Below are 26,800 nucleotides of genomic sequence, written 5' to 3' on the forward strand. Positions count from 1 at the left end.
TTCTGGTACTTTTATGGAAAAGCTTCACAGATCACAGAGAAAAATAATCCAGTTCAGATGTGGTCAGGACTCATATTCCAGGTCTTTATTGAACCGATCCAGAACAGTCCAGAGCTGCTGGGAAATGTTCCTTTAGCTAACACCAGTATGAGCCAACTTCCTCGCCTTATAGGTGAAGTCAGACAGTTTTATGCAGCCATAAGATGCTTTATTTATTGTTTCCTGCTGTCGGGAATCTTGACTCACGTTTAAATAAAATAGTTAAATTATGGCTTTAAGAAGACAAACAGGAAACCCACAGAGGTCTGCAGAGCCTCCCTGTCTACCTCCTTCACACACACAGACCTGAACTTTACTGAACAACGTTGAACGTCCAGCAACTACAGCAGATCTGCACATAAAGACTGTGAGAGCTGAACTCACCCAGACATACCAGGAACCCTTCTTGGATTAGATGAACAAACATGTTTTAATGGGGCTACAAGAACATCAGTGATCTTTCCTCTTGAGATCCTCCTCTGTTCTCCATATGACTCGGGATGGGAGGGACCAGCTTGGCTGCTGCTCCTCACACGTCTGCTTTCCTTTGACTGAAGTCAAGATGGTGGAGCAGAAACTTCCAGATCTCTAGTTGGATGGATGATGAACTGATGCATGTCTGAGGAGCTGGGGAGATATTTAGTTTGGAAAACTGACTCTTTGCACAAATGTTCAACTGCTGTGAGATTAGAGTAAATGAAGGTGAAGAACTCATTAATTCAGGACAACCTGGATCTTCTCAGCACTCTGCTGCAGTTTTTCATTGGTTCATTTTCATATTTGAAAGCTGACAAGACTAAACTGAGATCAGTGGTTTGGTGGTTATTACTTTAATATGAAAAAATAATGTGCAGCAAAAGCCAGCAGGTGGCAGCACATAGTTACCTTGAGTTTCCTCCAGTTATTATTGTAAATTATAGATTTGATCTGAATAATAAAAATCATTTTTCATGACTTTTAAAAGAGAGACTCGAAGACTCGAAGCGTCGCTGAAGAACTTGTTCCTTCAGATCAGAACCGTCAACTGATCCAATCAGACTCATGATGCTGAAAAAAAACTAAATTATGCTTCCTGACTCCAACTGCAAGCTGTCTGCATGAAATGGAGACAAAGCCCATTTAAACGTGACTTAAGGTGCAGCCAGAGGTCCAGTTAAGCCAGAACCTTCAGTTTAACCTTTCATTAATTGTTGGATGTTTGATGGTTTCTTTGTTCTCAGGCAGGAACCTGATCGTCTTTTAGTCGACACCGACGTCTTCCTTGTGAAGACTTCAGCTCTTCTTGACCCATATTGGAGTCTTTAGAGAATCCTACAGAACCTCAGTGGAGCCCAGATCTCAGAATAATTGTGTGCATGAAACAACGAACAGAACCGAAGTCAACTCCAGCAAAGAATAAAAAATATCACAGATTCATGACCCTCCACCATGTGACCAGCTCTGATGAAGGTCTCTACAAGTGTAACATCAGGGGTCATGGAGAGTCTCCATCCAGCTGGATCTCTGTCTCAGGTCAGCAGCTTCTCTGTCATTTCAGCACTGGTTGTTTACATCACCTGACCAGGTGGGGTTCTCTCTGCAGCTCCACCCACATCAACCTCCTACCATATTGGTCTTCATCTTTTTATCCACCTGGTGGTGTTCTATCCATAATGCATCTCCACCCTCCTCATAGTGTCTTTATGCCGATGAGCGACAGGTAACACTCAGCGACGATCAATCAATCATACCTGTCCATCATTTGATGCCTCTTTCAGTTCAACCTTCTCTAAGTTCAGGAACCTCCTCCATGGTGATGACCCGGTCCTCCCAGGCTGAGTCAGGATTGGATGATATCTGATGATGTCATCACTGTTGTTATCTAGAAATATCACTTCTGAACCTGGTTTCTTGGGGTTTCTTCTTAAATGAGGAAAAACTGGACCAGCAGAGAACTGACAACACATCCCTGAGGATCTCCATGTGTCAGAGTGAACTGTTTAAAGATTTCCCTCCGACTGGAGGATCCAGCGTTGTGAGTCTAACCAGGTCTGGAAAAGGTTGCAGGGTGTTGTGAAAAAAATACAGAAGTATTCTTGTTACCTGACCAGGTGAGATTCTCTCAACAGTTGTAGCCTCACCTCCTGCTTCAGCCTCCATTCATATCCACCTCTTGATGTTCTGGAAGGGGAGTTTTCCTTTTCATTGTCTCTACATGCTCATCTAGGAGGAGTGAATGCTGCAAGTCTCTGACTGGATGAAATCTGCTGGGTTTCCTTAGATAGAAGAACTTTTAACCAGTTTGAATAAATAAGTAAATCTGACTGTTTGATGGGATCAACTGGAATGAATGTATTTCACTTAGAATCTGTATGAGTTGACTGAATTTACGTAAAGAGCTTTGAGGTGACGTGTTGTGAATTGGTGCTATATAAATAAAGTGAATTGAAACTGAATTGGAGAAACTTCTAAAACATGCAGGACCTCAGGCCCTGAGGAACTAAACGCTTCTGGTCTGGAGAATCTTTGTGGATCAGTTCTAATATCTGCTAAAGATGGTTCCAGTAACTCTTTGGGTCCTAATGTGTTCTTAGATGCCTCATCTTTATAATAAATAATAGCACTATCAATATAAGAGAAGTTCAGTCAGTAGCAGAGAGCTGTCCATCTCCAGTCCTCAATTTCTGGAAGTTTCCCTGGTCCAACACGCCTGAATCAGATGGCTGAACTGTATGCTGTCAAGTTCTGCAGAGTTCTGTTAATGATCTGATTATTTCACCATGAGTGTTGAAGCAGGAACACATCTGAAGGAGGCAGGAGACATTTGAAACCTCAAAGTTCATCAGAACTTCTGTCTAATGTTGAGCATCGATCCAACAACCAGCAGGGGGCGGCAAAGTCCTCTCCACAAGACCAAGAGATGCTCGGTCAGCTGGGAGCTCTTTGGAAAAAACTCCTAAAACTTGAATATTAAATAAGAACAGATCCCTGAACACTAGAAGTTTTATGATTAGTTATGAATACAGACACAATTAGTCAATAAAAGCTGTTAGAAAGAGGAATTTCAGCTTTTTGTGTGACATATTTACCTGTAAAAGAAGGTTTAAAAGGTGAGGTCAGCCAAGTTAGAAGCTGGAAGTTCTGTTGAGCAAACCTTCAGCTACAGGTTCATTGAGGTGCTTCTCTGCAGCCGTCATTAGAGGAGAAGCTGGGTCCAAACTGGACAGGTTAGCGGTTCATCACAGCCGTTTCATTATTTCTCTACCTAGAATCAAAGCTTTGATGAGTGTGTTGCTGTGATTGGTCAGAGTGGATCTCTGGTTTAATACGAGACAACGGAGCCAGGAGGTTTTCACAGAGAAATGATTGAGATTCATCCCTGACTTTCTCCTCTTCCTAAATCAGGAGGTGATTCCCTTCTAACTACTGAGATGTGATCATTAGCAGAACAGGTTCGGTTCGCTCCATAAATTAGTTCTTATCCTGTTAACTTCTTCTTGCAACTTCATAAATCCAACTCTGTGGGTCCTGACGTTTGTGTGGTTTGAGTTGAACTGAACAGCAACATCTTTAGTCAGTGGAGAAGAAGAAGTTTTAAACTCAATGTTCCTTTGATTAGATGCAACGAACCCTGCAGGTATATTCATTCCTGCTGCTGGACACAATCATTTCACTCAGCTTATTTCTCAGGACTCAGAAGAGACCCTCATCAAAACTCATGATGGAAACTGGTCCTCTAGAGCTTCTGTCCTGCAACGTTTAGAGAAATTCCTGCTTCAACACCTGACCAGTTTAATGTAATTTCATGTTAGAGGCTGGATAAAACCTCATACATTAGACGGCTTCTAAAGATCTTCTTTTATTCATCTTTGTAACTCTTTTAGTTTGTTGAATGAAAACATTAAAACCCAAAGTCAGGAAGCCTGACTGGGTTCATCGGCGAAACCAGTCCTTCAGTCAGACTGGGAGGGACTGGGGTTAAAATAACTCTTCCATCAGCAGCTCCTCCCTGCAGCTTTCTGCTGTTTCTTTGTCACATAAATTCACTGAACTCATAAATAAACGTTGTTGTGAAAGCAGAAGGTCAGAGGTCAGCTGTAACTGATGTAAAACCTGTTACTGTTTTTTATTATCCACTAAATGCTGAGCTAACACAATGAATGTTGTTTTGACTTCCTTCATATTTCTCTGAATGGGAGTGGTTCCTCTTTAGAACCGGTTCAAACCGGATCAGCTGCTGGACGGAACACCTTTAACCTTTGGCTCCACTCGTCTCTATTGTCTCTGGGACAAAGGAAGTCCATTAGAAGAGCTCCAGAGCTGAGCTGCACAGACAGATGGGTGTTTTAGTTCAGCAAATGTTTGCAGAATAGTTGACACATTTATGACTTGCTGTAGGAAAATGATAAAGATCTTGTTTCTGCAACAACTTTGGTTTTTATTCAACATGCATCTGATGGATGTTCAGATGTGGCGGTTTAAAGGTGCTTCTGATGTCCTGCTCCCCACACTAAAGCCCCACTGTGTGTACATGTGAGTAGCCATGTGACTCCTCTCCTTGGACCTGTGTGTTCTGCAGAGCAAACAGAACTTCAGGATCCTTTGAGTTCTGTAACTCCTCCAAATGTTCTGGAGTTCTGATTGACAGCTTAAAAATAACATCTTTAGCATCACTAGAAGTTACAGGTCAGCGTTAAAGGCTTAGTGGACCTGGGCTGCAGCTGATGTTTGAAGCTCTGACTGACAGAAGACTTTTCTTCAAACATCTCCGTCTTTTCTGCTGCTAATAAAACCAACTAACAAAAGGCATGATGGGAATTCCTCTGCTTTCAGAAGTCAGTGAACGCAGCACAAACTAGCAGACAGGTAATAAGTCTAATTTATCCTTGACTGTCCTCCAGTCTGTGCAGGTAATGGGTTTATGTGGGTTTAGAAGAAGTGGATCCATTAATAAATACAGCATCAGAAACTGAACCATGCAAAAGTATTTCTACACCAGAACTTTTCACAAACTTGGACCAAGGGTTGCATAACTCCAATGTGGAAATAAAATGAAACATAGTTTTAAAATTATTTTACAAATAAAAATCTAAAAAATATGGCATTCATATGTATTCACCCCCTGCTCTGTGATACCCCTCAATAAAATCCAGCACCACCAGTTGCCTTTAGAAGCTACCAGTAACCAGAGAGTCCAGCTGTGTGTGATTGAATCCGAGTCTAACTGCAGATGTTCTGTTTCTGGCCTCAGAGGTTCTTTAGAGAACCTTAGAGAACAACCAGCTTCATGAAGACCAAGGAAGCCAGCAGACAGGTCAGGGAGAAGCTGTGGAGAAGTTTAATGCAGGGTTCAAATCAATCAAATCAGTTTTATGTATATAGCAGATATAAAATCAACCGGCCACTAAAACAACATATTACAACAATATTAGGTTAAAAACACCAAGAGACAAAATAAAACCATGAGTCAGCCTTATGCTCTATTAAAAGAGTTGAAGTCTGTCTGATCTGAAGGTGGAGCTGGTTCTGCAAAGATCTGATCACCTCTGTGGAGCAGTCTGGACCTTGGGACCACTAGAAGCAAATGATCATTATATCTAAGGGATCTAGAGGTCACATAAGGCTGCAGGAGGTCAGCCAGGTATACAGGAGCCTGTTCATTCAGGGCCTTAAAGGTAATCAATAAAACTTTAAAATCAATTCCAGGGAAGGGAGAACTGAGGAGATATGTTCATGCTTTGTTGTTCATGATCAGAAACAAGCTGCAGTATTCTGATCCAGTCATGACAACATACAGGGAGGTCCAGTAATCCTGCTGGGAGCTAACGAAGGAGAGAAACAACCGTTCAGAACCATTAAAAGGTAAGGATGGTTCCACTTTAGATAAAACTGTTTAAAATAGGTTCTACAACAATATGCCAAACTCTGAACATCTCCCAGAGTTCTGTTCAATCCATCATTTGAACATGGAGAGAGGATGAACCTACCAAGACATGGAGGTCCACCTAAACTGACAGGCTGGGCAAGGAGACCATTAATCAGAGAAGCAGTTAAGAGGCCCATGGTAACTCTGGAGGAGCTGCAGAGATCCACAGCTCCTGCAGGTAAATCTCTCTATGGAACAACAGTTTGTCATGTAATGTTGTTATTGTTGTTGACATAGTGGACAATGAGGGAGCAGAAGTTCTGTTTGCAGTCAGAGCATGCGGAACAAGGTTCTAAGCTCAGATCGGACCAAACAGGAAACCATTGGTCTACATCCAAAATGCTAACACCCTAACCACGTCATCGCCACAGTGACACATGGTGGCGGCAGCGTCATGCTGTGGGGATGCTTTTCTTCAGCAGCGCCAGAGAAGCTAGTCAGAGTTGGTGGAACTAAATCTAGGACAATCCTGGATCACCGTGTGTCATTTGGGTCCTTCAACCCAGATCAGACACGTCAGGCTGAAGCACACTGATACAGAACGGGTTCCTCAGCTCCAGTTCTGGAGAGGTTAACCAGGTCTGGTCTCCAAAGGTCGCAGGGTGCTGCAACGAGGAGCGTCTGCAGTCAGCCAGATGATGCTCCAATGAGCTTGAAGCAGGGTGGAGCTTCAGCTTCCAGCAGTAAAACAACTTTAAGCTGAAGGCCAGAACTACAGAGGAACCGTGAGTTCCTGAGCTCCTTCTCTGTCATCCAGACTCTGTGATGCAACAGAGAACATGTGGCGGCTGGTTTGTCCCTTTAAATACCTTCAATTTTTACAGTTTTTATGAAGAAATAAAACTGTTTAACCTTCAGTTTAACATGAACAAAGCTTCTCCCACTAAGATAAAAATGAAACAGAAGACGTCACATTGGAACATGAGAGGAGAAGAAAACATCAGACCCTGCAGAGTCAAGTCCATAGATTCATCAATAGGTGGCGCTGTCTTTGTCTCTAATCTGGAACCCTGACCTATTCTAGAGCATGTCAGGGTTCCAGGATATGTTGCCATGGTGACAGACCTAGGTAAGAAGGGACCCAGCTGAAGAACCTGAACTGAACCTGAAGTTACCTTAATTGATCAGAACTCCTGTCTGTAGAAACAGGTCCCCGCTGCGCTGGCTGAGGAGCAGGGCCCAACTTCAATGTTGCGTTCACAAGCAGCTACGGAAAAAAGACTTTTACCTTCTGACCAAGATACAACAACGTGCACCAAACATTGTCCAGTTCATATGCCAGCAGAAAACATTCAATTGGCTTTAAATAATGACTCTGAAACCAGGAAGGTGACTACATGGGACTTATACATTGGGCCGGCTCAAGGTTTCACAGGAACTCCTCGTGAGGCTCTGACTACCATTTTAACCTTCTTTTAAGCATCATCTCTCTGAAGATCTTTGGTCTGACACAACGAACTCTAACAATGAGAAAAGCTACAGTGAAGATGAGGATCATGAAGAAAACTGGCAGAACAATGGATCCTTCCTTCACTCCTTCCTTGTTCCCTTCATCCTTGTTCTCTTCATCCTTGTTCCCTTCATCCTTGTTCCCTTCATCCTTGTTCCCTTCATCCAGGTTCTCTTCATCCTTGTTCCCTTCATCCAGGTTCTCTTCATCCTTGTTCCCTTCATCCTTGTTCCCTTCATCCTTGTTCCCTTCATCCTTGTTCCCTTCATCCAGGTTCTCTTCATCCTTGTTCCCTTCATCCAGGTTCTCTTCATCCTTGTTCCCTTCATCCTTGTTCCCTTCATCCTTGTTCCCTTCATCCAGGTTCTCTTCATCCTCTTTGTTTCCATCTTTGTTCCCTGCAGAACAGAACCAGGTGTTAGTCTGATCTGTCAGGTAGGAGATGACTGAAGAACATCATCTACTGCTCTCAGACCAGCTTCTTTCTACAGAGTCTCATGAACAACAGGTTTAGAAAACACCAACATCTGGTCTGAGATGTTTCACTCTACCATCGAGAACCAGGAAGCTTCTGGAAGTTCTGATCCAGAGACTCACCTGGAGGAGGAGGAGCTACATCCAAGTGGATGGTGCAGACGGGACCATTATTCAATTTAGCTTCACTTAAGCCACTGTGGACCACTCTGCACTCATATGTTCCTGTATCATAAGTTCTCACGTCCTGCAGAACCAAAGAAACGCCTCCATCCTCCATAAGTCTGTCCTGAAGATCCACCCGGTCCGAGAAAGACGGCTCCTGATAGGATTTATCCATCTGCTGGTCTCGATAGAGAAGGACGTATTTATCCCCCAGATCAGTTCTGCTCCACTCTACAGCTATGAGGGTGTAGTTGTCAGGATGCTGACATGGCAGAGTGACGCTCTGTCCAGGTTCAGCTGAGATGTTTCTCCGATCTGCAGGAGAGGAGACAGCAGATAGGGTAAAGGTCAAGTTGGAGCTCTGCTCCTCCACAGCTTCATCAGAGACAAACAGGGACGCCAGGAGACAACGATCATACGAATTAAACCTGCCAATATAAAAAGAAGATTATTTTACTGTAATAATCAGCATATTATTTCAAACGCAGGATCAGGTTTTATTTTCAAGTGGAGATGCAACATTACTGCGGTCCTCTAAACAAGCTGAACCAAGCCTGCAGTGAACATCTCAGATATGGTCTGCTGGCAATGATTTTATAAAAATACTTCTTCAGTAGTAACTCTAATGAAGTTTGGAACCAAAGTGTCTGAAGTCCTGCTTCTAGAAAACTGAGTTCTGCTCTTCTTCATGTAAAAAATCCAACAGATTCAAAGACACTGAAACATCTGGAGTCACTCAACGTTTTCATTTCCCAGCAGATTTTATATATTTATGTTTAAACTGTTTGTTGGTTGAAAGCAAAGTGGAACCAGAGTTAAATTCTCTGTCTGTGTGCAGAAGCTTGACTAATGAAGCTGGTTCTGATTCTGGTTCTTTACTGCTGTTTCTAAACATCTCAGACAGGCAGGTTTCATTTGTCCCACCTATCACTGCATTAAATGATTCAGTAACATTTAATCTGAATCATCTGCCTCCATAATGTTACCTGCTGAACAATCAGTGAAAGGAACCAGAACAACTGGTTCCAGCTTTAAGCTGCTCTTCAGCATGATGCAGGACCTCTTAACTTTTCTTTCATTACTGCAGTGTTGTTCTAGCAAAGATGTAGAACAAGTAGAGATGAACTCACATTCAGACCAACAGAAGAAGGCTTCTGACAGTAAGATCCAGCCGATGAACCAAGATGAAGCAGACATGATGTTCCTCTGACCTGCTGGAGGCAGCAATGACAGAGACGAATGATTGTCACTCAGAATCAGCTTTATTTTAATCTTGTAAGAGAGAAAGATTTTACAGCTCAGTAGTGCTGCCAAATGGTTCTGACCAGACAAAGTAAAAGTTCTCCTAGAAGCTACAACAGTTTTCAAGGTGCCTCTCATGAGACCTGTTGTTCTAGATATAATCTTAACAGTGTGGCGTACATATTATCTCACACAGCTGCAAGGAGAAGGCTGAGAAACCATTACTCTAAGACTAAATAAGAGAAGAATGGATCAACACTGAGGGGTTCTAATACTTTTGTCAGTTCCTGTAGAGAATCAAGGAGCAAATCAAGCAAGACACTAAAAATGTCCATAACATAAATAAAGTCAACCAAGCTGTCAGAGCCTCTGAACTCCATAAAACTGCAAACTGACTCTTACCGTGTCACGTGCCTCTGTGTTTTATGACTTAATGAACTGAACTCTATGCTGATAAAATTCTCAGTATGGAAACATGCAAAATGATATAATAACGACACCTTTTCCTGTGTTGTTGTTCTTCCATTCAGCAACGTTCTCCTCTGTTCATATTCAGCAACGACTGAGTGATTGAAATAGGACCTTTGGTTTTCAAACCTGACAGACGCACTTCTTGTCAAACCGGCTGTGAGACGTTACTGGTCTCTGTGACACATCCTTCTCTGTAGCTGAACAACCTGTTCAACATTCCTCACCAATGAGGGAAAATCTATCTATCTATCTATCTATCTATCTATCTATCTATCTATCTATCTATCTATCTATCTATCTATCTATCTATCTATCTATCTATCTATCTATCTATCTATCTATCTATCTATCTATCTATCTATCTATCTATCTATCTATCTATCTATCTATCTATCTATCTATCTATCTATCTATCTATCTATCTATCTATCTATCTATCTATCTATCTATCTATCTATCTATCTATCTATCTATCTATCTATCTATCTATCTATCTATCTATCTATCTATCTATCTATCTATCTATCTATCTATCTATCTATCTATCTATCTATCTATCTATCTATCTATCTATCTATCTATCTATCATCTATCTATCTATCTATCTATCTATCTATCTATCTATCTATCTATCTATCTATCTATCGAACTTTTACTTGAATATTATTTCATTTAAATATTCCTCTCTGTTGTTTGAAATAAAAAACAAAAACCCACCGGAAGCAACGGCGGTGATCCATGGTTCTGGTTCTGGAATCAGATCACAACATGTAGGAACATCAATCGGACACTAGAGGCGCCATAAAACCATCAAGGCACTATTTTAACAGTTAAAATGGTACTTATTATTATATTTCATATTGTCTAAAGCTGAAAACAAAGGATTAGGTGCTTTTTTTGGAGTCAGGTATTTAGAACCGTTAGATATGAGGGAGACAAAGGATGGATGAAGATCAGAACTGTGAGGTTCTGAGGAGAACCACAGAGAAGCTTCATAGATGTAGTGAAGGATGTAGAGGACCCGGTGAGACAGAGAAGATGCTGAGATGGAGGAGATGATCAGCTGAAGACAGCAGATGACAGAAGAAAATTGTGAATTTATGTTTAGACGTATTAACCTCCAAAATATTCATGATGTCAGATGTTTTATTTTTCTGTTGCATTTTCATTTATGAAGCAGCTCCTTTAAGTCCAGAAACTCTGTGGCTTTGTTATAGTTTACCTTCTAGGATAAATATGTATTCATAGATATTATTGCTGTAAATTATATCGACCATCTGAGAATAAAAACATTAGCACTGTAACTATGTGTGTATATATATTTATAGGCTTATATTTTTCATGAAATATTTAACCCAGCAGTTGAAAGTGGGCCAGTCTGTCAGGAACTCCTGGGCTCTCTAAATATTATTTCACCTTATTGTGAAATATTTAGATTATATGGAAGTTGAGTTGTTAAGAAACGGAGGAGTGAGAAAGTATTACTGTGTGACTTTGACTGGGTAAAAATAACTGAAATGGAAAACAGGATTTCTGCACCGATGGACAATAAGAAGGTCGATTATTTTCTCCAACATTTTGTTCTTTGGATATTTTACTTTTTTGTAACATTTTAGTTGATTTTTAAAGGTCTGATTCCAGGTTGTGTTTTTTAGAGCTTGTTTTATTGTCTTGTTTTCATCTTCATTTACATTTTAGTAGGAATAGATTCAGTTAATCCAACTGATCCAATCTGTGCTTCTGGGCCCAGAGCTGCCTGCTTCACCTCAGAACCACGAGCTGTAAACCTGGGATGTTTTTTCTTCTTCAGTCTTCAGCAGCCTTAGGATCAGGCCAAATAATGTCCAGGATGTTGTGCATGGTTGCACTGTGGTGAGATCAGCGCCGTGTGACGTTTCATTTCCTAGCATCGCCCTCTAGTGGTCATGTGATGTACCTGAAGAGTCCAGAGGAACCATGCTTCTCCTTGCATTATTATAATTTATCACCTCATCAGTTTACAATATTGGGCTTTAGCTGACAGAAGGATTCAGGTTTTATCAAAAAGACCAAATGTTACTGAAACTATTGGAAATGCAGAAAGAAAGAAAGAAATGATGGAAGAAAGAGAAATCATCTTCAAGAATGTCTGACTATGATTCATGTGTTGAAAATAAATGTTTGGAACAAAACCAGACGAGACCCAGCGGACCTTCCACCACCAACAGGAAGACATGCTGACAGGAAGAGGCGGGGCTTCACAGGCAGCTGCCAACCAAGCATGAGAGGTCCTCTAATCATCTGAAGGAACAATGAAGGAACCATCTCTGCTGAGTCTGCTCTGTCAGTCGAACACTTGTTTCAGCACATAGGTTCATAACTGATGGAGGAAACACTGAAAGCCTGACTTTATTTAACCCTCACAGGAACCACATGCTTGAAACTGAAATGTTAACAGAAATAACTGGAGAAATAAGTAGGAGTCACTATAATAATGCCCCAGTAATGTTACTGGAAATATGTCTTTACTTTAACCTGGTAGGATAAATATGTTGCCTTTTTAATGTGGTCCAGATCCATTCATGGCAAACCTGCAGCTCAGACACTTTTTACTCTTCTTGTCCCACTTCAGGGTTTCTGGAGACAAACTAAATAATTTATCTCAGTAGAGACATCACTGCTGTGGAGTTTGACTCTATAAGGTCATTAAACATCTACATTAAACAAACCAAGGTCCTAAATCAATGATTAGTAATAAGAAAACATATCTTAAACATTTATAAATCAGTTCATTTAGATATTATAGTCTGAGACAAAAACTAATTATAAAATGTTCTTTTTTTATCTAATGTCGATTGCTACTAAAGGAATATGATGCATATATTCTTATTTGTAAATGTTTAACCTCTAGAAGATTTTTTAAACCAGCTGGTCTGACTTTGAGTCCCAGAAGATCTCAGTTCTTCATGAGAGACTCTGTGTCTCTGAGCTGTGAGGAGGACAACATCTCTGCTGGATGGACTGTGAGGAGAAACACAACCAGAGGAACTCAGTGTGGAGATGGATGGGGAGAACCAGCTGGTTCTTCCTGTACCATCAGCATCCTCTTCATAGAGGACACTGGAGTGTACTGGTGTGAGTCCAGAGAGGGAGCAGCCAGCAGCAGCATCAACCTCACTGTCTCTGGTAAGATCAGACTGTGGAGTTAGTGTTGATGAAGCTGTGTGGAAATGGATGAAATGCTGTAGTTTGTCTCTGTGTTGAGGTGGATCAGTGATCCTGCAGAGTCCTGTCCTCCCTGTGATGGAGGAAGATGACGTCACTCTGAGCTGTCAAACAAAGACTTCCTCCAACCTCCCAGCTGCTTTCATTAAAGATGGCTCCCTCATCAGGACTGAGTCTGCAGGTCACATGACCCTCCACCATGTGACCAGCTCTGATGAAGGTCTCTACAAGTGTAACATCAGTGGTCATGGAGAGTCTCCATCCAGCTGGATCTCTGTCTCAGGTCAGGAGCTTCTCTGTCATTTCAGCACTGGTTGTTTGCATCACCTGACCAGGTGGGGTTCTCTCTGCATGTAAACCTACAGCCATAACTCCACCCACATCTACCTCCTCCCATGTTGGTCTTCATCTTTTGAAGACCAACATGGTGGATGGTGGTGTTCTATCCAACTGCATCTCCACCCTCCTCATAGTGTCTTTATGTCAACGAGCGACAAGCAACACTTCGATCAATCAATCAGTCATAACTGTCCATCATTTGATGCCTCTTTCAGTTCAACCTCCTCTAAGTTCTGCAGAGCCAATGATCTGCATGTTTTCAGAAGCTGTGCCTGGAGACTTTCTGTTTGCTCCTCCACATCGCAGTGAAGAGGAGAAGTTCAAAGTTTTAAACATGTTTTACATTTTGCACATCAGCTGTAAGAAGAAAAGTGTTAAATAAATAAATAAATGGTGGAATCAGAAGTGATTAAAATTAAAGTTACATTCTGATGTAACCACCAGAGGGCACCATCTTGTTCTCCCAGCATTAGATGAACACAGGACCAGAAGAAGGACAGGGTCAGCAGCAGGTCTGAAGAAGGTTTCTGTCAGGAGATCAAGGAGGAGATGTTCCTCTCTGTGTCTGTCCCTCTGAACAGGATCACAGTTCATTTCTCATGGATTGGTAGTGCTCAGATTAGATCACTAGGGGGCGCAGTTGTGTAGGTTAATGTTTTGAGGCCTTTCAGCAGCAGGTCTTCTGACCAGGGTCAGATGCTGCTCACCTTAGATGATTGTGTTGTTATGGGGCCCTAAATGTCCTGATTATACCACTGATGAAAAGCAGAGTTTCTGGTCTGTAAAAAATGTTTGAGATTCTTCTGACTGTCTAAAATATCTGCTTATTAAACACATTGAAAGCAACAAAGCTTTTGTGCCGCTACTTTTCACTGCAACGAGTAACTCAAACATTTCAACATAATATTTTAAACATTTTAAATGTTTTTATAAAGTCCAACAGAGGGTCTGCAGAGAGGCTGCAGCTCTTGTGGACAGATTTCAATCCTAAAAACAGAAAATAATAATTTTCTGCTTCCTTTCCTGAGGTATAAACCCACAGTCCAAAGACATGTCTGTTAGGTTAATTGGTCTCTCTAAATTGACCTTAGGTGTATGAATGAGTGTGTACATGGTTGTTTGTGTGTTGCCCTGCGATGGACTGGTGATCTGTCCAGGGTGAACCCTGCCTCTCGCCCACAGACTGTTGGAGATAGGCACCATCTCCCCCGTGACCCATTATGGAATAAACTGTAGAAAATGATTGACTGACATTTATTTTTATGGCTGCATCAACTGGTGACTGAATTGTGGATAATTCATTAAAATAGTTATTTTTATTTTGATATAGTTTTAAATGTATAAAGGGCATCAACATTTCCCATTGTTCCTACTGTGAAGTAAGGCAGTTACTGCCCCCTACTGGTAAACAGTCAAATTAACAGAGATACTTTCTGTGGACCCAGAAGATTTAAAACAGTTTAAAACCAATTTACACAACCTTGTCGTGTTGAATATTGTTTATTGTACAAAATCAAAGATTTAAAAAACAAATATAAATACAGTTCAACTCAGAATTATTCATACCCTGACAGATTTAGACTTTGTGATGATGACAGATAATAAGACAACGTCCAGGAAACAGCAAAGAATTGAGCGTTCTTCATTGATTATTTTCTCATTTTCTTCCTGATGTTTCAGTTTTCATCCATAAATCAAACTTTTCTCATGCAGGACCTTCCAGAAGCTTCCACACAGTTCTGCTCTGATTTCTGACCCGTTGATCTCTGGACTCTTTGCTTTGTAACAGATTTTCTTTCCTTATGATTAGAAGTTATGAAAGTTAATTCTGGGTATTTATTAGCTGCCTGTGCTGCAGAGTCCTCACACCTACAACCAGAGATGGCAGTTTGCCCTTTGACCTTTACTAGAGTCACACCTAAGTAGCAGAAACAAAGACTTGGACTTGCACTCTAAAGACTTGACTTGGATTAATTGCTGGGATTAGACCATCAGAACTTAACTTGGACTCGCAAACAATGACTTGTGAACATCTCTGCCTACAACATGAGGGTTGTCATGGCAACAGAGCCTGACATACTTTAAATTGGTCCATACTCCTAGTGTCCTGTAGGTGTCAGACGTGAGTTAATCAGACCTGAGTTTTGTTTTCAGGGAAATGCTGGTTCTGGTTGTGCTTTCAGGTCCAGTTTCCATTCCTTCTTGGAAACAGACGACTTCCTGTTTTGTTCTAACTTTGTTTTCATTGGTTCAGTTTCACAGCCTGTCTGCACTGACTTCCCAGTTTGTGTTTGACCTGTTTTTAAATATTCATTAACAAGCATTAAAATGAGAGACGGTACCAAACACAGAGAAACCCGGTAGACTCTTCTCTGCTCCCGTCCAGACGGAATCAGAACCTCATCTATATTAGTGAAACATGTTGAAATAGGAAAAAGATCATTAAAATAAAAATGTATTTAAAATACCTGAAAATAAAAGCTGAGATCAACTCCTTCAATCGGTGAGCTGAGTGATACTGGAAACCAGTCCTTCCAGTGGTTTGGACCGGTTCAATATGAAACCTGAACAGATGTTCTGCTGATCCGGTAACTGACTGCAGGAATGACCTGGAGCCATGCAGGAGTTAATATCTCTGCAGCACATCGAGGACAGCAGGTATGGACCAAGCTGCTTCATCTGAGACATTAATAATAGAAAACATTCATAAAATCATCTTCACTTGGTTTCACCATCAGATGAAGGTTTTAAACCTCCTCAAACAAACAGAAACAATTTGTTCTGTTCAGTTTCCAACCCACAGTACGATGCCGCCTCAGTCTGAGGTTTGTTCTTGTTCTCCTCTGAAGATAAATGAACATCGGTTCACCACATCCAGATGTTCCATCTGATGTTCGTATTAAACCCACAGAACCACACCACAAACTCCTGGGTGACCCAACAGTCACTGGTCTGACTGGTGATCTATCTGAGTGAGGAGTAGACAACGTCTGGTTCTGGTTTCAGTTCTGAAAACAACAACAAAAGTCCAAACATGAGAAAAAACTGTTTCCTTCTGAATATATTCAGAATATTCTCTGATTATAGTAAATGATACATGTAGAAAATGTTAATGAAAAATTACTTGCAGTGCAGAAGTTTTCATACACACTGATCTTTCTCACATATTATGACATCACAACAACAAATAGTTGGGATTTCATTTGACAGAACAGCCTAAAGTAGAGCAGAACCATGAAAGGAAAGTTGTAATCAGCCCCCTTTACTTTGATACCCCTATAAAAGATCCAACCACCAGATCACTGAGTTCTGCAGAGTTCTGATCTTGACCTTCTACAACACCTTTGGGATGAATTAGAGAGCAGACTGAAGTTCTGGTTTTCTCATCTAACAATGAACACAGAATAGTTAAAGTTGCTTTTTCTGGCAATGATGGGTCCATCAACAAACTGGACCTTATGGATCAAGTTCATGTACATGTAGAAGTAGACAGACAAATACTTTTGGCAATATAGGGCCTGATCTACCAAAGATTTGCGTGTATGAAGCTGGATTACATGCAAGGAACAGTGGCACAAACTTTTCAGCGTGTTTTTCTTCATAAATATTCAAAATATATGATAATGACCCAAATTTATGGGAGGAGGATGTGCAAATGTAACTCTTTACCCGCAACACGATGTTTTAAACCCGAAACCGATCGCGGTGCTGTTCCTGCGTCTATGTTTAGCATGAATGAAATGCAGGTGCTAATCTGAACGCAAAATGTTGCTCCATGTTATGAACATTAACAGCCACCAGAGACCAGAAAACCACTGAAGCCAAAGGAACATGTTAGGACTGGTCCTTCGCCTGAAGTAGGACACCAGAAAGTGCTCCCAGTGTCTTCCTCGGTTATCCTGCATGTTTATGTTGGCCAGAAAATCTCTTACATCATGTTTATAGAGTCCCTGAATTTAAAATGGAGAGGGGCATCGTCCGAGCTTCTGCTGACAACAACTTAATGCTCACCTTCTACAGATGATCCACATAGCCCTGTCTTTTAGTGTTTAACCCTTTCTCTCTCCTAGACATGGCTACTGACTGAGCTTCTACTGTAACTAACTCTATGTGCTCTCTTTCAGACTCTAACCTTGAAAACTGGCTCAGAGTTTATCTGTTCTTTCTTTCTAGGTGAAACGACTAAAGGAGCTACATCCATTAACATTTACTTTTCCTTCCCATAGAAAGTACTCCTGGATCAGTGCTTCTTTGTTCTCTTTGTGTCTCTGCTCTGTTCTCTTAAACCCCCAGTGGGTCGTGGCAGATGGCCGCTCACACTGAACCTGGTTCTGGTTCTGGTTTCTGTCAATCTCTGAGTTCAAATGTGGACAATTAAACATGAATAAATAAACTCCAGAGAGAAACTAGGTAGATATTTAATAAAAGTTGGACCTTCAGTCAGCTTTGATAACATTTTTATGCTGATTTCTTACTCATAAATCTCCTATCATTCTTCTTTAGAAGCTTAGAGTTAAGGTTTTGTTTAATTCATCTCTGCTTGTTCTCATTAAATGTGTCATCTGGAAACGTACCTCAGTGTGACTGAATGTAGATTCAGTCCTTATTGTGTGTTTTCATTTGACTGATGAAATGAACCCTAATTTTGCTGAATAACAAGAGCTTCTTCTTCATGTCTTTAATGTGTGATTGAACTGGTCCCTGAGATGAGAAGATTTCATCCTCCAGAGCTGAACTTTAAAAGTTGTTTCTCTAAGTTCAGCTCCTCTTTAAAACCCAGGAGTTACTGAAATGTAGTTTTTATTTTATAAAAACTGATCCTGTGAAATGTATCCAGAAGTGAAGGACTTTGACATGAGACGAAGATCTCTCCATCTTCCACCTCCTCGCCCTCGTCAGTTTAAAGAGACAGTTCACCTTTTCATCTGACAGACATGTTGACCTTCGGTCTGCAATAAAACTCAGATATGATGGAGATGAAGCGGTACCTCTGGTCCTCTTGGGTCTGATGATGATCTGTCCATAGCTGATGTCTTCTGTCCTCACTGCAGAGTAAACTGAAGCTGCATCTCTCTCTGAGGAATAACACAGGAACATTTAACTTTACTGCAGGTATAGCTGGTTCTGTTGGGCTTCAGACGGTCACTTTAGTTCAGAAAGCAGAACTAATAAACTTAACATGAGCATCAGATTAACAGGTTTTTAATTCTGTTGCTGTTCTTGTCAAACATCTAAATAAATGAATGTTTGTGTGAATCAGAAACCACAGAACTGCTCACTTCTGCTAAAACAAAGGTAAACGGACCAGATGGTCTCGCTATGTTCAGGCATGCATTCTGACACCTTCAGACCACACGGAGGTGGAAACTGTGACGTCCAGCTTGGACCAACGTCGGTGTTATTTTAAAACAACGTTCTGTGGTGTCATCAGGATTCACTAGAACCAAAGGCAGGAAGTTCTGTGGTTTTAACTGAGCAAAAAACAAAGAGCTTCACGTTGTTAAAGAGGAGCTTAAAAGATAAAACTGAGTTTGACTTCATAAAAAACTAACAATGCAGTGAGAACCATGACTGCATTTTGGTTCCTGTTTATAAAAAGGATTTGAATTAAAGTCAAAGAAATGAAATCCCAGATTTTAAACTATTTCTGTACTGAGAAGAAAATTCAGATTGATATAAAGAAGATCTGTCCTACCTCTGATCCTCTGTTTGTCTCCAGCTTCTCTGATGATGATCTGTCCATAACTGATGTCTTCTGTCCTCGCTGCAGAGTAAACTGAAGCTGCATCTCTCTCTGAGGAATAACACAGGAACATTTAACTTTACTGCAGGTAGAAAAAGGCTGCAGATATGAATATTTAAAGCGGTTTTCTAGTAACATTAAGAGGTTGTTGGTAGTGCAGTGGTTTCCAGCTGTTTTGTTTAATATAGAAATCAGACAACCTCCACAGAGAGTTGCCTTTTAACATCATTCCAAGATATTTGTTGGATGGCACCAGTTCAATGGTTTCCCCTTCAATCATGGCTGACTTGTGAATATCTGAAATAACTATCGATGACTGATGGCCAATGGACCTCTGTTTTTGAGTTGTTGATTTGCAGACATCAGCGTTTACACCACGATGAACATGTTGTAACCATGATAAAGTTCCCTTCATTGACACAGTCATTGCTTTTCTCTTTGTTTGTCAGCAATCAAAAAATAAGGTTGTGGTTGAACCATAAAAATGTGAAAAAGGGACATTCATATTTTTAACAGGTACTGTATAACACTAAATGTAGTTAATAATAATGAGTTATTTAGGATGATGAATTATGTTTGTCTGGGAACAAACATCAGTCCTAACTGGAAATCTTCATCCAGATGAGAGAAGGAAAATATAAAGTTAGAAAAGAACTAAACTGTGGATTCAAACTGGGAAGCAACACAGGAAAGATTAGGACAAAAGAGTTCAAAATGAACCTTTCAAAATGTTGGAGTGCAATAAAAACTATATTTTCGTTGTATATTATATTATACAGTACAGACCTCCTGCACAACACAACTGATGGTCCTAACCCCATTTATAAGGCTTAAAATCCCACTTATTAAACCTGACAGGGCACACCTGTGAAGTGAAAACCATTTCAGGTGACTACCTCTTGAAGCTCATCAACAGAATACCAAGAGTGTGTGGAGCAGTAATTAAAGTAAAAGGTGGCTACTTTGAAGAACCTAGAATATAAGACATATTTTCAGTTGTTTCACACTTTTTTGTTCAGTATATAATTCCACATGTGTTAATTCATAGTTTTGATGCCTTCAGTGTGAAGCTACAATATTCATAGTCATGATAATAAAGAAAAGTCTTTGAATGAGAAGGTGTGTCCAAACTTTTGGTCTGTACTGTATATGAGGGATGAGGGATATATTATATATATATATATATATATATATATATATAGCCTATAATAACGATTAATAACATTTACTGTTTAAAAAGTCTTAAAAAGACCTTCACACTGAGTGTTTAAAGTTCCTAGAAACTCAGGAATCAACATGGTTATTTTTTTAAAGTCCTGCAGTGAAATGTGTGCAGGTCCTCTTTCACCTTCAATAACAGGAAGCTGGACGACCACAGAGCTGTTAGCCTGTTAACTGAATAACCACAGGCTGCAGAGATGCAGCACGTCTAGGAAACAACAACCAGAATCTTCTAAGTAATGTGACAAAAATAACAGATGAAAAATAGTCTTTTTCTACCAAAAAACACGGCTACAAAAAAGAAAAGCTTGAGCTTTTCTACTGAGTTAAGCTGCAAAAGGTGAATAAAACAATAGTTAGCAAAGATTTATCTTCAAAAATAAAAAACAGAGAATATAAGGAGCCAGTTATGCTGAAGGAATATAATCTGATGGTTGAGAATAAATGATAGAATAAATATAAACGTTGGATGATTCAGGCTGACAAAGTAAGGAATATGAAAAAATTTTCTTCTTTATAGAGAATAACAAATACGTTCTCTTTACAAACGAGTCAAATATTGTGTCTGGAATGAGCAGTTAATAGATTAAACTAAAGTGTTTACTATCAAGCAGAAAATGGAAAACCTGCCATGTTTGTTTTGGTCTTTGAAGAAGTTCTAACTTAGTTTAGCAGCTGAAGGATGTGAGGTTTTACCTCTGCTGCTTCTGATTGGCTGCTGCTGATTATTGAGGATTTTCAGGTCGCTGTATGTGATGTCTTTTTCTCCACCTGTCCTTCCTTCAGCTGGAGTACAGGACAACAAACATGAGAGCTCATTAGAGTAACTTTGGTTAAATGTGTCTTTAAAACAAGGACAACATGTGAAGAAAATGAAGAGTAATAAACTGAATGCTTGGTTGTAATGTGTGAAAATAATCCTAATTCTCTAAAATATGAATTGCTCACCTTCAGATTTCCTGCAGGCACTTTGTCTCACCCACAGAACCAGAAGGATTAACAAGATTAAAACCAAGAAGAAGATAATCATGGCAGCAAGTAGTGTAGTATGAGAGCTGGATGCAGGTGGAGGAGAGGTGGATGTAGGTGGAGGAGAGGTGGATGCAGGTGGAGGAGTCATGGTGGGTTTCTCTGAAATGAACCAAAGATAATTATTTAGATCTTGTCTCATAATGAAGGTTGAAGCAGTCAGAGAAGCTGCTGACCTGAGACAGAGATCCAGCTGGATGGAGACTCTCCATGACCACTGATGTTACACTTGTAGAGACCTTCATCAGAGCTGGTCACATGGTGGAGGGTCATGTGACCTGCAGGCTCAGTCCTGATGAGGGAGCCATCTTTAATGAAAGCAGCTGGGAGGTTGGAGGAAGTCTTTGTTTGACAGCTCAGAGTGACATCATCTCCCTCCATCACAGGGAGGACAGGACTCTGCAGGATCACTGATCCACCTCAACACAGAGACAAACTACAGCATTTCATCCATTTCCACACAGCTTCATCAACACTAACTCCACAGTCTGATCTTACCAGAGACAGTGAGCTGGATGCTGCTGCTGGCTGCTCCCTCTCTGGACTCACACCAGTACACTCCAGTATCCAGTATGAACAAGTGGCTCATGTTACAAGAAGAACCAGCTGGTTCTCCCCATCCATCTCCACACTGAGTTCTGGTTTCTCTGGTTGTGTTTCTCCTCACAGTCCATCCAGTAGAGATGTTGTCCTCCTCACAGCTCAGAGACACAGAGTCTCTCATGAAGAACTGGGATCTACTGGGACTCACAGTCAGACCAGCTGGGAGGACTGGAATAAAAAACTGCTGCTTGGTTTTCAAATCAAATATCCAAAGTTCTGCAATAATAAAAATCTGAAATCACATTTTTTACTTTTTCTATAAAAAGCAAAGCAAATAAAGCAAAATATAATTTTATGAAGAGCAACAGATGGAGACTTTCCAGAGCTCACAATTGGCTTTACTTTGAATATTCATAACATTTCTTTGTAAAAATAAAAATAAATACATCGCCATTAAAATTCTGTTTTAGTCTTTAATAGTGAAATGCAGTTTCTAAAACTTAACATAACTGACCTGTAGTTCTTACAAACATTTTGATGAGAGCTTTCCAGAAAAGCTTTTAGCTTTATCGGTACTGAATATGCCCATCATCTTTATAATCGTCAAACTATCTGCTGTTAAATTATGAAGGGCCTTAACATCCTTGTTAGAAATTCTATTGTAGGAAAGCCTTGACACAAGAATTTATCCTGAACATAAAAATCACAAATATTTGAGTGTACAAGAGGAAGTTTACAAACCTGAGTGTGTTGCGTAGCAGAACACTGAGGATAGAACTGCAAAGGGAGAAGAAAGATCACTTTCAATGAGTAATTTATCATCTGATCTCAGTTGGGTCTATCTGGAGAGCAAAAGAGTCTGATTGCTAACCCACCCTGTTCAAACTATGGACTTCATGGTCTCTGAATGGTAAAATGGTAAATGGCCTGAACTTGTATAGCGCCTAATCAAGTCCGCGGAATCCAAAGCGGTTTACACTACAATCACTCATCCAACCATTTACACACTGACAGCGGTGAGCTACATTGTAGCCACAGCTGCCCTGAGGCAGACTGACAGAGGTAGGGTTGCCATACAATCAGCCCCACCAAGCCCTCTGACCACCGTCAGCAGGCAAGGTAGGTGAAGTGTCCTGCCTGAGGACACGACTGAGTCTGACAGAGTAGGGGTTTGAGCTGGCAACCCACCAGATACTAGACAAATCCCTACCACCTTTGCCTCTAGTTTTATTTGAAAGCATACATTTAAAATGTCAACTGTGAATTCAGTATTCAACTGATCACGTGGTTGCTATTATAATGAGCTATCTCTGTAGTTATGCTGCTTTAGACTTAAGCTGTGGCGGGACACACACTTTCCTCACTCTGCTACATTCTCCCACTACTCTCCAATTCTGTATTATTTGCTGTTATTTCAGCTTTTAACTTTGCTCTCTCTTTCTTTTCTTGTATCTCTGCTCTGTTCTCTCAAACCCCCAGTCGGTCGTGGCAGATGGCCGCTCACACTGAGCCTGGTTCTGGTTCTGCTGGAGGTTTCTTCCTGTTAAAAGGGAGTTTTTCCTCTCCACTGTCGCTACATGCATGCTCAGTATGAGGGATTGCTGCAAAGTCAACACCAGTGACTGTCCACTGTCTCTACATGCTCATCCAGGAGGAGTGAATGCTGCAAGTCACTGACTGGATGCAATCTGCTGGGTTTCCTTAGATAGAAAAACTTTTTATCCAATTTGAATAAATAACTGAATCTGACTGAACTGTTCAATGATTAGGATTAATTGGAATGTATGAACCTGACTTGAAATCTCTATGATTCAATTGAATTAACTTTGTAAAGAGCATTGAGACGACATGTGTTGTGAATTGGCGCTGTATAAATAACACTGAATTGAACTGAATTGCTGTTATTTGAAAAAATAATTTACTCGTAAGACCTACCATGACTAGACCTGAATTTAAAGTGTGAAACTTTAATGTTTTTTTCTAAAAGGAGAACTCCACATCACCCACTGAGGTCCCATCCTTTAGTGGCGCATAAAACAGTATTACAGTGAAACATCTTTCTTCCTCTTTCTGTCATAGGTCAGGGATGTCTGCAACAACCTCGTATTGTTTCAATAATACGCCTCACATTAGATGTGTATTAATCTCTCTGTTGAATGCCCAGGTATGCATCTGTTGTACCGAACAGAAGAAATCCATGATCACTCAGGTTAGCTGACCAGACATTTTACATTCAAACATTTAGCTATTAAAAACTGAGTCAAACCTCTAAATAAAAATCAGGTAATTATGAGGAGTTTGCCTGGTAGTCGACATTAATGCTGTTCACAGAATGTTTGTATCCGTTTTTTAATTCAAAGTGGTTGATAAATAGAAAAAGTCCTCATAAAACATGTTACAAAAATGGAAACAAAATAGTACATTCTGATGGAGCAATATAATAGCTCAGGTATTCAAATCATTATTTGTTCTGTGAAAAAAATCCATCCATCCATGTCTTTTTCTCCAATTTTAAAGTTATTTGAAAATATGTTTCCTGTTAAATGTCGCTGCAGTTCCAAATTAAATGTGAAAGTATCATTTCTTCATAGAAAGCAAATGAAAGAATTCCTGCTTACAGAGCAGATATCTGGCAGAGGTCCTCATCATTTGTTTCTCTCAGAGAACTTACTGCTTCCTTCTCAGTTATTGTCAAAGACCCTGAGTAAAACCCGCCCTCTTCCTCTTCTTCCTCTGAGAAGACATGATTACAAAGTTCATCATACCCATAAAAACATGATAGCCTACGTACAAAATGTTCTCACAAAAATGTAATAAAAAATACTTTATGACATTTAATCTTCCTCTGCGTGTGTTGATGTTTGTAGTTAATCAATTCATTAATGAAACACAGATCAGAAGAACAATTAGTAAAAACATATTTAAATATGGCTTAGAGTGGCATCACACAATACTTTATAACCTACACAGAATAATTTAATCTGAAAGCAACAATAGATTGAGACTCATAATATGTTGGTGAATGAAAGAGCAATCTGCAAAATAAAATTCTCTTCACTTCAAAAACTATATTGACCCCAATAATCATCTCTGATACTAAACGTAATGTCTTCTTAGTCCAGTAGGGGATGCTGTTTACTCAGCAGCACTACTGATGGCTGTAAACAGACATTGCACTTGCTTGATCAAATTTAAGCAAGACATGTTAATTTCAGTAACAAGACAATTCAAAGCGCTTTACATGAATAGAAAACGAGAAAAGAAAGAAACAGAGAAAAGAAGATATCAGTGTCATAATAAATGCAAGTAAATAACAGTTGGACTACAGACTGAAATGAATGATGTTTCAGTTAATAATTTAAATAAAAGAATCAGATGAAACTCTGGTTTTTATCCTTAGTTTAAAGGATCTCAGGGATTCAACATCTCTGCAGTTTTCTGGAAGTTTGTTCCAGATCAGTGGAGCATCACAACTGAATGCTGCTTCTCCATGTTTGGTTCTGGTTCTGGGGATGCAGAGCAGACTGGGACCAGAAGACCTGAGAGGTCTGGAAGGTTGATACAAAAGCAACAGATCTTTAATATATTTTGGTGCTAAGCCATTCAATGATTTATAGACTAACAGGAGGGTTTTAAAGTCTTTTCTCTGAGCTAGAGAGAACCAGTGGAAGGACGTTAGAACTGGGCTGATGTTCTCTAGTTTCTAGGTTCTAGTGAGGACCAGGCAGCAGCGTTCTGGATCAGCTCCAGCTGTCTGGTGGACGTTTAGCCAGACCTGTGAAGACACTGATGCAGGAATCAATTCCACTAAAGATGAACCCATGGATGAGTTTTTCCAGTTATTCCTGAGACAGTAGTCGTTTCTAGCTGTGTGCAACCTGTTCATCACTCCATTGGTCCAAAAATGACTTCAGTCTTGTTTTTATTCAGCTGGAGAAAATTCATTGATTTGTTTTATGCAGCTGCCCAACTTTATCTCTTTTTACAGAAAACTTTCAAAAACTACGAGCTAAAATAAGAGAAGATCTTCAAAAATGTCCACATGTTCACATAATATTAGAAGGCGGACATTTCCTCCCCAAACTTCCTTTTTATTCCAATATATTCCCACTTGTATTAAGCTTTTTTCATAACGTAGATAGGTCTCAGAATTTATTTGGACTAACAAACAGCCTAGATTAAGCATAGCTTTCTTAAAGAGGCCACAATGAACAGGTCTGTATGGGGATACAAAATTTTAAAATGTATTACTATGCAGTCAACATTAGCGCGCTGTTCCCTCTGCCCAGTTCCTCTGGGGACCTGTGTGGAGAGGTCAGTTTGTTGCAAAAGCAGGGTTTTTATTCGGACAGTGACGTCATGGGAAGTCCGCTGTTATTTCCTGCTTCTGGTTGTGCTGGAAGTAGGTTAATGCGATTTATTTTGAAAGTTCCAGAAAGGTTCATACTGGCCTTTTATTTTGTACCCATGGCTGGGGTCCCAACACTACAAACATCCCTCATGGTGTGTAGACAGTCTCTCTTAGCGTTTTTCCAAAGAAAGGACTGTCACAGCACCGTTGCCATGGTTATTTGGACACGTGGTGGTTGTCTTCCAGATATTTATACTAATTTGCCCAAGCATCACATGCAGCTACACCTAATTTACAGACAGAAGCTGTATGGTAAGTAGAGAAGTAGATTTAATACTAACAAACGACGAACTTACAGATAGGCAGGACAAGACACAAGGCAGGGTAGGAACAAGATTACATTCAGGGCTGGTAACAGTAGTAAACGGAGTAAACCAAAGAGCTTAAATACCAATGGAGAGTGGACCAAGGAACTGGGAGGGGAGTTAATCAGGAGGAACGTGAGACAACTGGGAAGATGGAGCGAAAAAATACAGGGAAAAATCAACAAATTAACATGACTTCTTTCGACAATGTTCGGAAGAAGAGACTGAGGCAACCCTAGGATCTGCTAGTCATCTTCTC

The 26,800-nt window shown here is 40.2% G+C and overlaps 2 protein-coding genes and 1 long non-coding RNA gene across 3 annotated transcripts; 1 reads left to right on the plus strand and 2 right to left on the minus strand.

Moving 5' to 3' along the window:
* Positions 1–5,333: 5,333 nt before the first annotated feature.
* On the minus strand, positions 5,334–10,471 carry LOC124880597 (midasin-like). The gene is made up of 4 exons (XM_047385867.1): positions 10,464–10,471; positions 9,164–9,247; positions 7,992–8,348; positions 5,334–7,792 (listed from the first exon to the last, which is right to left on the minus strand). The coding sequence occupies exons 2-4, from the start codon at positions 9,228–9,230 to the stop codon at positions 7,341–7,343; spliced, it is 876 nt and encodes a 291-aa protein (XP_047241823.1). The 5' UTR covers positions 9,231–9,247; positions 10,464–10,471; the 3' UTR covers positions 5,334–7,340.
* A 2,363-nt stretch (positions 10,472–12,834) lies between these two features.
* On the plus strand, positions 12,835–13,233 carry LOC124880664. Its single transcript, XR_007041424.1, has 2 exons — positions 12,835–12,911; positions 12,991–13,233. It is a non-coding gene; the product is annotated as an uncharacterized LOC124880664 (long non-coding RNA).
* Positions 13,234–14,773: 1,540 nt separating this feature from the next.
* On the minus strand, positions 14,774–22,049 carry LOC124880585 (Fc receptor-like protein 5). Its single transcript, XM_047385851.1, has 7 exons — positions 21,781–22,049; positions 21,459–21,701; positions 21,202–21,384; positions 20,950–21,039; positions 18,985–19,083; positions 18,278–18,364; positions 14,774–16,297 (listed from the first exon to the last, which is right to left on the minus strand). Exons 1-7 carry the CDS (start codon positions 22,004–22,006, stop codon positions 16,254–16,256), a joined length of 972 nt encoding a protein of 323 aa, XP_047241807.1. The 5' UTR covers positions 22,007–22,049; the 3' UTR covers positions 14,774–16,253.
* Between the last annotated feature and the right edge of the window lie 4,751 nt (positions 22,050–26,800).

This window comes from Girardinichthys multiradiatus, chromosome 14 (genome assembly GCF_021462225.1).
Source record: "Girardinichthys multiradiatus isolate DD_20200921_A chromosome 14, DD_fGirMul_XY1, whole genome shotgun sequence".
Lineage (NCBI taxonomy): Eukaryota > Metazoa > Chordata > Actinopteri > Cyprinodontiformes > Goodeidae > Girardinichthys > Girardinichthys multiradiatus.